The sequence below is a fragment of the Mauremys mutica genome, chromosome 1 (genome assembly GCF_020497125.1).
Source record: "Mauremys mutica isolate MM-2020 ecotype Southern chromosome 1, ASM2049712v1, whole genome shotgun sequence".
Classification (NCBI taxonomy): Eukaryota; Metazoa; Chordata; order Testudines; family Geoemydidae; genus Mauremys; species Mauremys mutica.
Window position 1 is genome coordinate 225,006,640 of NC_059072.1, and position 12,736 is coordinate 225,019,375.

At 44.9% G+C, this 12,736-nt stretch overlaps 1 protein-coding gene across 2 annotated transcripts in view; it reads left to right on the forward strand.

Moving 5' to 3' along the window:
* The first annotated feature begins 225 nt into the window (after positions 1–225).
* The window catches only part of MAP3K15 (mitogen-activated protein kinase kinase kinase 15), a 165,822-nt gene continuing 153,311 nt past the window's right edge, over positions 226–12,736 (forward strand). The window contains exon 1 of one of the 2 annotated variants that reach the window (XM_045015214.1): positions 226–668. In XM_045015214.1, coding sequence (XP_044871149.1) covers positions 344–668 — 325 coding nt within the window. In that variant the 5' untranslated portion in view covers positions 226–343. The remainder of the gene's footprint in view (positions 669–12,736) is intronic. The other variant, XM_045015129.1, reaches the window with a different exon arrangement.

Consider the following 12,736-nt stretch of genomic DNA (forward strand, 5'->3'; position numbering starts at 1 on the left):
CGCCCAGACCCCGCTCCCAACCGCGGCGCCTCCCCCCGGCTCTAGTACTGCCCCCGGGCCCCGCCCCCGCTCCCAGCTGTTTGCCACCCCCCACCCCCCACCCCCGGGTGCGGTGCGGAGCTGCAGACGCCGCCTGGGAGGGAGCCGACTTCTCCCCAGCGCGGGCAGCGGGCGGAGTCGGGGCGCTCAGCGGGTCCCTGGCCCCGGCGCCGGAGCTCCGCGGCCGCTCTGCGGAGAAGTTTCCCCAACTCCTGCCCCGCGCCCGGGCTGAGCTCCCCCCCCCCCCCGGCCAGGCGGCAGCGCCCCCATGTAGCGCGGGGCCCCGGCCGGGCGGGCGGGCGCCATGGAGGGCAGCGGGGGCGCCGCGGCGGAGCAGCCGCATTTCCTCAGCGGGGAAGCGGAGCAGCAGCCCGGGGCCGAGGCGGGCGCCGAGGCGGCGGGGCCGGGAGCGGAGGGCAGCGCCCCGGCCCCGCGGCAGCGCTCCCTGCGGGCCGTGTACGTGCTGAACGACAGCCCGAAAGCCGGGGCCGGGGCGCGGAGCCCGGAGGCCGGGGCGCTGCAGTGCCTGGTGCGAGCCTGCGAGGCGCAGGGGGCCCAGCTCGCCACCGTCAACTTCGGGGAGCTGGACTTCGGGGAGACGGCGGTGCTGGACGCCTTCTACGACGCAGGTGAGCGGGGCGGGGAGCGCAGCCGGGTGGCGGGGCAGCGCTGGGCACAGGCGGGGCTACCCCCCAATAGTAACCCCCTTATTTCCACAAGCCAACACACAGCCCGCGCCAGCGGTGCTCAGACACCTGCGATAAGAAGGGGGAGTGGGGGGGAGATGATCAGTAGGTCCGGCAATGGCTACTAGCCAAGCTCACCCGGGCTGCAACCCCCTGCTGCGGTGTCCCGAGCCTCAGTTTCCCCAGAAGCTGGGAATGGGCGCCAGGGGCTGGATTGCTGCACCATTGCCGGTTCTGTTCGTTCCCTCTGAAACATCAAGCGTTGGCCCCGTTGGAAGCCGGGCCAGACTGGGCTAGATGGACCCTTGGTCTGCCCTGGTCTGGCTATTCTTGTGTAAATAAATCGGATTCCTTTTGCCGCCAACCCCCAGACCTGCGTGGGGCCCTAAGCAGTTTCTTAGTTTGCTTATGCCTAGTGCCTCCCCTAGTTCTAGGTTTTGTCCCCCTCTCCTCTGATGTTGGGGATTGGTGACTGGAGTGTTTGGCTCCAGGGTTTTGATTCAGACTCCGCTCTGCTTAGTCTTCATCTTGCTGGCTCCCTGGGGACTGTGTGGGCAGTAGAAGATGGTGATCCCCATGCATCCCTTGAAATAAGAAGAGGAGCAGGAACAGAGCCTGCCCCAGGAGTGTGTGTGAAAACATGACAACCCATGCCAGGCAGAGGAGCTGCTGTTGGTAGCTCTAGCACATTTTAAAAGAAGTGGGCGAGATGGAAGGATGAGAGGGGGGGAGGGGCACTTGGAGGGGAGTGGGGTGAGCATGGTAATATCCTTACCTTATGTGGAGGGAAGAAAAAGTTTTTGCCCCAGAATGCCTTTGACAATGAGAACTGAAGAAACTGCCTCCACCCCCACCCCCGTGGGAGCGCTTTCATTTCCTCTATACTAGGGGTTCTCAGACCTTTTCATTGTGCAAATCTTTTAGAGAGATTGTCTTATGGACAGCTCCCTTCTGATAATCTTGCAACCCACCTTACCCACTCCCCCCACCTTTTGTGATTCCTAATAGCCTTGTGGCAGCTATTGCTTCCATGGCAAAGTGATGTTAGCCCAACGTTTAATGTACTATAGTTGGATTTTAATGAGATTTAGTAGCTGGAAGGAGGAGGAAATCTGACTAACCAGCTCTCCGGAAAGTACAAGTGCTCCATGAACCACTATCTGGGAACGTCTTCTGTTGCACTGGCACTGGATTGGAGGACTGAGGGCATTTGGTAATGGGACATAAAACCTGTCTTTAGGTCACTTAAGGGGGTTAGACACTTGAGTTTCATTGAAATTCAGGGGATTTGGACATCTAACCCCTCTTTTAGGCTCTTTTTTTAAATACCCTAGCCATAGTGTTTTAAGGGATTAAATATGATGATCTGGTTTAGCCTTCATTTTCTAGGACCATCGATCCAACACTGCACAAAGAAACTGAATTTTACATTAAAAACAAAAAATTATATAATGCTGTGTTGAAAAGCCTGTTGTCACTCTGGAAACAATCTCCCAGAAGTCCCTTCTTTCTCTCGAGGTGGGGGGAAAGCCCCGGAAAACTCTTGCGGGTCCTTCCGCTCCAGAACCCGCCGCTGAAGTGCCCCGAAGACCTGCGGCGGGGGGTCCTTCCGCCCCGGAACCTGCCGCTGAAGTGCCGGGTCTTCGGCAGCAATTTGGCGGTGGGGGCCCCCTGAATCCTCTGGGTGGCCCTGCAAGGAAGACTGGATTTTAGAGGGGCACAAGTGAATTTAAATTTTCAAGAGCTTACTTAGCAGTTGCTGAATTTGTGAATCCATAACACGATTTAAAAACAATTATTGTAGTTATTTTATTTAATAATTGCTTTAAATTTACTTTTCATTTTCTCTTGCTTTACATTACCTACTTCTGAGAGCTCCCATCCTTCTGGTTCCGATCGAATGCTGCTGATATTCCAGTTGGAAGTAGCCAGTGCTACTGTTCTTTAAAAGGGCAAAGATATTACTCTTCAATGATTTATGGCATCCTAGTCCATTAATGGTCTAAATTAAGAAGGCCATCATGCCAGTGAGGTGCGAATGGGCCTGTACCTCCTCCATTTTTCTAACCCTATTAAAAATTATAATAACTATTGTGTTTCCTTCAATTCATATTCACCCACTCAGTTTATTTTTGGTATCTTTGTTTTCATGACAATGTGCCGCAGGGAGTTGAAGAACTGCAAACTGATGCTGTATCTCCTATCTTATGATTTTTATTATAAATAAAATATGCAGTGATGTGTATAAGCCATCAAATATTAATTTTCAGAATAACAAGCAGAGAAGGCAATGGGCACAAAAAGAAGGTAGAGAATTTTCTGAAAGATGGGTGGGGAGTTTTCCTTGGGTGTGTTGGAAAGACCTCCTTCATTATGGTATAGAATAGAGCATGATCCTCTCAAATGCTGAGCCATATGAGAGAGTAACCTACAGGGCAATAGGGCCAGTTATGACGTTTGGAAAGCTTGCTCTTGATTATTTGGAATGCTCAAATCTAGTTTAAAATATATTAATTATGACATGTACAAAACATTCAGCACCTTTCTAGTTCTGCCCGGTCTATCCTTTTCTCTTCTTTTTTTGCCCTTTTGAGAGTTACAGTTCAACCTTCAAACTACCACTAAAGTATTTTCTACACTATTTACTCCATATCCTCTCTTAAAAGAGGGGGATGGAGAATCTGTAATCATATCTGTTGGCTGTATGTCATGTCATTGTTATCTTATTAATAAAAGTTAGAAACCAAAAGAAATTAAGCTTCCATATAGTAACCTGAGTAAAATAAAGTATTGTTATTCAAATAGCAGCATGGATGTACATGGGACTTTGAAGACAAAATAATCATCTCTGCTTTTAGTGTTCTGCATTCTAATTTATTCCATTAGGTCAGGAATAATGTATTCTCATATTGCACATAATTTGTTGGTTTCCAACTTCCTTTGTTTATGCCCTCTTTCCCATGTACTTCCACTCTTTCAGCCTTTCTGCTCTCCCTACTCAGTTCTTTGATCCTCTGCATTTCTGAGCTATCCCAAGAAGCAGATAATCTCATTCTTTAAAAATAAAAGTTAATGGCTACCTGCCTTTCACATGACTCATCAGGGGACTTAAAGAATGGGCAGCACGGCCTCCTGAAATACCCTAGTTACTTAAATGCACCCTCTCCCAGAACTCCACCCAAAGGTGTGAAGCTTCTGCTTAAGGTTCAACTCTCTCAGGGGCATGCAGCAGCTGTGAAGCATATAACAGCCTCTGTGCAAAGTGTGTAATACATTAATGCTTGCATTGTCTCTGTCTGGTGTGCACCTGCTACAAGCCCTGTCAGCAGTGGTGGATCCACATACATATGAGTGCTCATGATACAACTTATGTTTTTCATAATACAACTTCACAATATCAACCAGAATTTGTAAATTGCACAACCACGTTCCTAATTCATCAGACTTTGTTCCTGGAGAAAATGGACCTGAGGTGAGTGGGTCCCTGACTGAAGGAAAGGGGGTCTTTGCAATCCCAGTGTGGAGTCCCCTAATTTGCTTTTGGGGGCAGGAAGGACATTGGGACTGGGTTTGGCCCAATATGAAGTAGACTTTAGAATAAGCACATATATCTGAGACCTTCTGATCCAAAGGGTCTCTTGAGGGTATGTGATTTCTGTTGTTGTAAATGGAACACAGGTGTCAGGGCTGGTGGATTCAGGCTTGGGACAGACGTTTGTGCAGGAACACTAATATCCTTGGAGAATTTGCAAGGAGATAGGAAAATGGCTATACATTAACTGTATCCAGGAGGACATTTGACCCTATCCCATGACCAGGATTTAGTTGCTGGTGGGTAGGATGGAACACTGAAATGATAGTAGCCGTGGCTAAACACTTGTCTTACTCAGTGGTGCTAGGCAGTGACTGTGACCCCATATCCAGTCTCTTAATGGAGGCAGCGAGGCAAAGCCAGGCATCACAACCGAGAGGGCGAATTGGCCAGAGGGAGACTTTTCCTTCTCTGATTCCAAACTCTTGTGTGAGTGGCCTGTGTCTAAAAGGACACCTCATCATGCCAAGGAAGAGGCTCTGGGCAACCAGGATACCCCAAGGAAAAGAGCTAAGTAAAGCACAGTGGTGCAATGTAATCTGGACCCCACAGCGACCTCCATCATGAGATAGATACTGAGACCACACCTAATGTGTCCAATTTTATTCAAAGCCAGGATGATGCCATGTTCTGTTGGATCTGTAGATGACTGGCTAGGGTGAATGGGGCACTGGCTGACCCTTTCCAGGATTTCAGTATGCCTAGTCTGAGCTTCTGGGACATCCTGGTAAGGGTTGTCTGGATACCCAGAAGATGCTGACCTCAGCTTATTGTTCCCAAACTGTACCAGTGATAGGTATTGAATCTAGTCCATGATGAGCTGGGGTGAGGCCATTTAGGAGTAGAGTAAACTCAAAGAGGGGTGCCAGACCAATTCTTTTGGCCAGTAGTCTACCAAGATGTTCCCCTGGGTCAGTGCGCCGCCGCGGGCAGCTAGTCCAGGGGTTCCCCTGGGTCAGCACGCTGCTGGCAGTGTGCCACCGCCGGCAGCTAGCCCAGGGGTTTGGGCTGCCGGTGGCACACTGACCCAGGGGAACCCCTGGGCTGCCTGCCGGCAGCTCAGACTCCTTCTCCCTCCCAGCGCAGCGGCCACTCCATCCCATGCAATTCTTCTCATTGCCGCCGGTGGCTGGGCAGAGCTCCGTAGCTCTGCTTAGCACACGTGGCACGAGCCTGCCCACGGGTGCGACAGCAGGGCTTCTGGAGCAGAGGTGAGCTGGGGTGGGGAGGTGCCACATGGCTCCCCAGGGGGGGAAGGAGCTGCTGTGGGGGGAGGGGCGCCTCAGGGCAGGGGGGTAGGAGCTGCCACCTGGGGGTGCCTCAGGGCCGAGCTGCCGCGGAGGGGGGGCGGCGGGGGCGCAAGGTGCACCGGCCCTGGTGGTGTGCAATTTTGCTCACTGCTCTTTGTCGTCACGCGAGTCTGATTCTTCTTTATCGTTTCTCCCCTTTTCATGTAAACCAGATTTTTCTTTGTCATTATTCTCCTTTTCGTGTGAGCCCCATCCTCCTTTATCATCATAGAATATCAGGGTTGGAAGGGACTTCAGGAGGTCATCTAGTCCAACCCCCTGCTCAAAGCAGGACCAATTCCCAACTAAATCATCCCAGCCAGGGCTTTGTCAAGCCTGACCTTAAAAACCTCCAAAGAAGGAGATTCCACCACCTCCCTAGGTAACCCATTCCCTTTACGCCGCCAGGAAAACTGGATGATTCTCTATCACTTTCCTCACTTTTCCATTCCTTAGCTTAAATCTGCTAATTCCTTAGTAATAGGGCTTCCATCATTTATGCTTTGCTCCTACATTTTTTCTGCACTGGGAGGTTTGCTACTACCTAAAGCCTGGTCTATGTTGTTCTGTTTCATATATTTTCCCACCAAATTTGCCACTTGCTGCAGACTAGATTGCAATTGAGTTTTTTGCTTCCTGTACTGAGTTCCCAAAGGCTTCTTCGGGGGCATCTTCTTTTCTACGGGGGAAAACAGACAATATTAGGGAGAGCAAAAGTCTGTTTCTCAGTTTTAGAAAGTCATCAAACATTACATATTAAACATGGCAAAATAAGTAACAGTATTACTTTTATATTGTTGCACAGATAGGGGTTCAATAGATATCTCTGGTGTCTCATTAAATATGACCTGTTAGTCACTACTTACACTCTAGACTTGTGTTTTAAGACTTGAACTTTCACAATTACACAGTAAAAGGTTCACAATATTGCAGCTGAGCTTTCACTTCACTTGGTTCTTATATCTCACTGACTGGTGACGCCTTGCCCCTTGTATGCCCACAAGGGCATGGCTGACAACATTTTAGGAGGTTCGAGGAAAATGTAGTTCTCAGAAAATCTGGAAGGTTCCATGAGATCCTACAACGTTCCAGATCATTCTAGGAGGTTAGTGAAAAATGAATACACGTATGGAATACCTGAAACTTTTACTTTCTACTTTCCTTTTTGTCATTAACAGCAAAAATAGCACCCTGAGCCTGGAGCTCCCCGAGCCCGGCATCCCAGGCAGTCACCTGGGTCACCTGCCCTTAAATCCGGCCCTGGTCATATGATATGTCTTGGTCTCCATCACACATCCATTTTAATGAGGAGATATAATTGCGCTTTATTCTAATGAGATCAGGTGGCATCAGATTTACAGCGTGCAGAATTTTCTAATAAATAAGCATATGTTTGTTTACTCAGCAGCCATTGGAGTAGGTAATCTTGCCAATTTTCATCTTTGAAAAATGACTAAAGCAAATATCTAGTTTTCATATACTAAACATGTTTATCTCCAGTGTGTAACCTGAAAGATATTTTCTGCATCTTAACTCATACATGTTCTATGTAATACCTTCTCTAATGTCAAATGCAGGAAGATAGGGACAGGATTTGGATGTGAGTGTAAATCAACAGAAGTAAGGTGTGATGCTCTGTACCTTAATCAGTAAGTGCTGAAGATGGTTGAAGCAGATAAAAAGTGTACCTTGATTTCATTACGGAGAAACACTCCAGTATACTACTACTACTATTGAATCAAATAACTCAAGAAATGACAGTAAGTGAGAAAAGATATCTCAGCACTTTGTTCTTTGCCCTGTTACCATTTCTCAGTCAAGATGAATGTTTATTTTTAAGAAGCTCTTGATCCAAGTTGTTAGAGCAAGGCTCTGGTACTGGATAGGTTTTATGGACCTCAAAAATAAAATGTATAACAGATAAGAGTCAGAAAATAACTTTAGAATTACTGTAAATATCATATGAATTTGAGCTGCATATTTTGAAAATATTTTTTGTGTATGTGCATAGCAGTATATATGGCTGTAAATCAGGATAGCTCCATTGAAGTCAACCAGCTGAGGATCTGTCCCATATTATTTATAGATTGAAGCAGCAAAATCTTTTTGTTTTTTTTAAATGTGAATGTGTACATCTGCAAAATATTAAAATCTAAAATATTTTGAAGATTTCTTTATCAGAGTCCATTTTCAAGACATACAGCATAGCAGATTTAGAGTAAATCTCAGGAAAAACTTCCTAACTGTAAGAACAGTAGGACAATGGAGCAGACTGCCTAGAAAGGTGGAAGCTTCTTCACTGGAGGTTTTCAAAAGGATACTGGATAGCCATGTGTCTTGGCTGCTTAGACCCAAGAAATCCTGCATCTGGGCAGGGGGTTAGATTAGATCACCCTTGTCATGCCTTCTAACTTTATGATTCTGTGTATGTGACTAAGGGGTGGTAAATGTTTCTGAATGTGCATTCGATGACACAAGTGTGGCTGCTGAGTTAAGCCTAAAGAGGATTAGAAAGTGTTACTGGGATACCGAAGAATACTTCTAACAACAATCTATTTTAGAGGAAAGTCCTGATTCTATCCTTAGATCGTTGCCATGAAAGCCTGAAAAATGGAGTATATCCCCGTTATAAGGGCTGTCAGCAACCTCCGTTCAGCCTGGTGCATGTGGGCAAAAAGGAGAATCAATTCGTATCCCAGAGGGACTGCTGAGCAGCCTCATGCTGCCACACTGTTGCCAGTGAAGTGAAAACCTAGCAGGTCCACCCAGGGATCTGGGGTGGAGCAGAATATGACATGCATGAAAATATTGCTAATACTGTATGCAGTGGTGTAGCCACGTTAGTCCCAGGATATCAGAGAGACAAGATGGAGGAGGTAATATCTTTTATTGGACCAATTTCTGATGGTGAGAGAGACAAGTTTTTGAGCTGCATAGAGCTCTTCTTCAGCTATGTGTAGCTCAAAAGCTTGTCTTTCTCACCAACAGAATAAAATAAAAGATAAATAAAATATATTACCTCACTCACCTTGTTTCTGTATCACTACTATTGTTGAGACTGAATGGGTGATTATATGAGTAAATGTTCCCTACCCACGCTTCTCACTGCTGCTGTTTGGATGAAAAAGTTGGATCATACACTGGAGAAAAATAAGTAATGGTAAGCACTTTGGCTACATCCACTCATAAATATCTCCAGTAAAAAGTGTCATATCCTAGGCCCAGATGCTTAGAGGCATGGTCTACCCAGGAATGAGTAGAATGTATGTTAACAGTCTCAAGGCTTTGACTGCTTAGATGCAGAGAAATATTTGTTCTTTGGGGATCTCAGATTAGCATTTTAAAGGGACAATCAACTCAAATCATGTTCCTGCCTGAAAATTTTGTGACCTGTTATAAGTGCAAGTAACATGTCTATAGCTGAAAGAGATTAGAGGAAAAATTGTTTATTTTTTTAAAATGGTTTGTTTACTTTGTACAATTGATGGAATTAATGATTTTATTTTTTCCCCTTCCCCATTTATAAACCAAAGAACAGATATATGTATGTGCTTAAGACCTAGAGCAGGGGTCAGCAACCTGCGGCACGTGTGCCAAAGGCAGCATGCAAGCTGATTTTTAGTGGCATTCTGTTCCAGCCACCAGTCCCGTGCCAGCCGGGGTCCTGGCCACCGGCCCTGCTAAGCCCGCTGCCAGCCTGGGATACCAGCCGCCGGCCCCGCTCCGCTTGCTGCACTATTATTTACTTTACATACAACAATAGTTTAGTTATATAATATAGACTTAGAGAGAGAGACCTTCTAGAAACGTTAAAATGTATTACTGGCACGTGAAACCTGCCAATCCCAAGACTCGGCACAGCACTTCTGAAAGGTTGCCAATCCCTGACCTAGAGTGTCAAACTCATGCTTTGCAGAAGGCAAAATCCCAAAGATCTCCATTCATGACTTTTTTTTTTTTCGTTCTGGCCATCTGTTATTGAGGATTTGTCTAAGACAGCAGTTTATAAAAACTTGGAGTGTAGATAGTAAGGTCTTGATAAGTCTTCAAGTTTCAGTGCCATATAGTAAGAGAGATTTTACGATGATGTTCAATATTTGAAGTTTAGTTTTGGAGGGCAAAGTTTCTGTTTCTCCAGATTGGCTTTCGGGTTGCCAGCATGTCTGGCTTTTGCTTTTCTGGCTGTAATGTCTTAGTCAGTTCCATGTGTTTTTCTTATGATGCTGCCAAAATTTGTGAACTGTCAGACCTGTTCTGTGTTAATCCCAGAAAGCATTTTTGGTGTTCTTTCTTTTGTTGAGTCTCATGGCTTTAGTTTTGACCATGTAGACTTTTCAGTCCCACCAATAGTTCATAGTCTATTTGTTTTAACTTGCAGATCTCTGTGCATATGTGACAGCAGGTTGATGTCATCTGCAAAGTCTTCTACTGTGTGTGTAAAAGTTCATTGTTATACCCCTTGGTTGTTACTGAAGTTGTGGTGTGGCAAAGTTGCTGCCTCAACACAGCCCCTCGTGGCTGGATGTGGTGATGCAGCATCTTCTGCCTCCGTTTCCACAAACTTTTTAGTCTACTCTTGCCATAGGAGTGTCCTGACCTCCTGCCAGACCACTTCTGTAGAGTCCTGCTCCTTCCAGGGCTATGGAGTCCTTTACCAAAGTTCAAAAGATTGTAAACCAAACCTTCAGCCTAGCTGGGCTCAGCTGGCAGCCATCTCATCACAAGTGTGCCTCTGCTGCTCCATACTGTTAATCCTGTATAACGACAGGCTTCTGTGCCTCAGTCAACCCAAGAGACTTGCACACTCTTCCTCTTGCTTCAGAGTTCAGGCAGGCTACGCTCCTCAGGGCACATGCCTCCACTCAGGCTTCCAGGTTACACCTGGAATTCCCTGTCTGTTCAGCTCTTTCAGGCTGCTTCACAGAGAGAGGGACCTCTCTACATTTTCTCCTCTAGGTCTCCTCCCTTCATCTGGGCTCACTCAACTCTTTATGGCACCAAACCCTACTGTCCCCCAGCTGGGCTTTATTTCTAATTTCTAATTGGGCAGGTTAACTGGCTTTTCAGGTCCATATTTGTCCTTCCCTGCCCATATTAACCCTTTCCCAGGTTGTGTGATGTGAGGGAGGGAAGCATACAATTCTGCTTGTCTGCACTATGCCTGTCTGGTCAGTGAATTAAAGAGAGCACTTAAGCTCTTAGGTCCTTTACTTTTGCAGATACACATACTTTACATTATATTTTGTAAATTATTTTGAATATTCCTGTTTGAGATTAACAGTTCAGCCATAAAACCTTGGAAATCTGACTTCATGTTCTGTTTTATTGCATTTCAACGTGGTCAGAGATGTCAGATGGAGCCCTTGGAAGTAGAATGCCAACAGTGTCTGTGGCCAGTGCCTAATGATGTTACAAGCTAATTTTAGTGTTATCAACTCTCATAATTTTAACATTTCGCAATATTTGGTGTTTTTTCTTAAAGCCCCACCTTCTGGCGTCATGTGGCTTGCCCTCATAGTTGTGGAGAAAACTTTAAAAATTGACCAAAATGTAAATGCTCAGAAACCAGAAAACCAGTAAATAGAACCAAATTTTATTAATTTAAAAAAAAAAACCTCACTGTTGTTAAGCTAATGTCATGGTTTTTGAAATCTTGAGGTTAGCAATACTTGGATTGCAGTCCATAGCACATTTTTGCAAATTAATCAGAAATATGGAGGAGGGGGAGAAACATTTCTCCAACTGCAAAATGGGGACAATAGCAGAGCATGAAACTAGTTAGTCTAGTTTTACATTCAGCAATTTTATAACAAATAAGAATCTTCGTTTACCCTCCTCCCCCCATTTTGTGGACTCAGGTTGTAGAAAAGTTGATCTTGTCATTTTAGTCAAAAACAATATAAATTGAAAATGCGACTAAAGCTGAGAGCTTCTGTTGCTTTCGAGTGCTCATGTAATAAGTATTCATAACCTCAAAAGGTAGCAAAAGTTCTTTCCATGCATACAACCATACTTGGAGTGGTTAACTGCAGCACATAATGTTCCAACGTAAAACAGTGCTTTTGTTTGAATAAAATGTAAGTAGTTAAAAAAAGAATGACCTTCCACAAAAATAATCCAACCAGTAAACAAAATTATTTTTCTACATTCACTGCCTCTTTTTCCTTGAGGGACTCCAGGGTCACATTTGAAAAACTTAAATAGTGAGCTTCATGTTCATTGCATTTAGAAAACCTTTTTTATTTTATTTTGTATGACTTGAAAATAGAGCCATTAAACAGGAAAATCTTGGGGGAAACTTTCTTGACACTATCTTTAGGAACAAAATCATAACGCCAACTTCAGAATCTGAGAATAATGGAACATACACAACACATGGCATTTTTCACACGCTCTTATCTGCAGAGTTCCTTGACATCACTGGAAGGCCTCCATAAATTTCCATGACTCTCCCCCCACACACCAAAAAAAAAAAAAAAAAGCTCTTAAAGTAATTTGTCATGCTCACTGAGAATTACTGCAACAGGTCTTTCCTTTGCTGACATTCTTGCTTCCCATGAACCTTTCACAAACTAGCCCATATGGTCCAACATGTATTGTGAAATGGACAAAAATCATATTGCAGGCACTTGATTCATATCAACAAATGGTGGATTTGAGGCAATTAGTGAAATTTTGATCAACAACGACGTCATAGAATTTTACAGATACAGTGTATGGTAATGTGTCTGAGGTAAGTCTCAAGTCCTGTACCTAAAATGTTTGCATATTTGCAAGTTAAAAGATGAAAGTTTCCATACTAAATGTTGACTTTTCCTCCTACAAAATTGATGAACATAGGAGGAAACCATAGTAACTAGTTTCATGCATTGCTTTGTCATGATACACTTCTCCCCATGTAATACACTGAAAATAAAAAACAAAATGCTTCATAAACGTTACCACACTTAGGAATAATAATACTGATTTAACTCACGTTTTCCAAATCGAGAAACTTGAGGTAAAGAGCTTGTGACACGGTACATACAGCTAAGTAGGCATAGTACATACAGCTGTAAGCCCATGGAACAATTTCAGTCATAGCTCTGAAGGTATATATTATAGGTATCATCTAAGGTTGATTTGAAGCA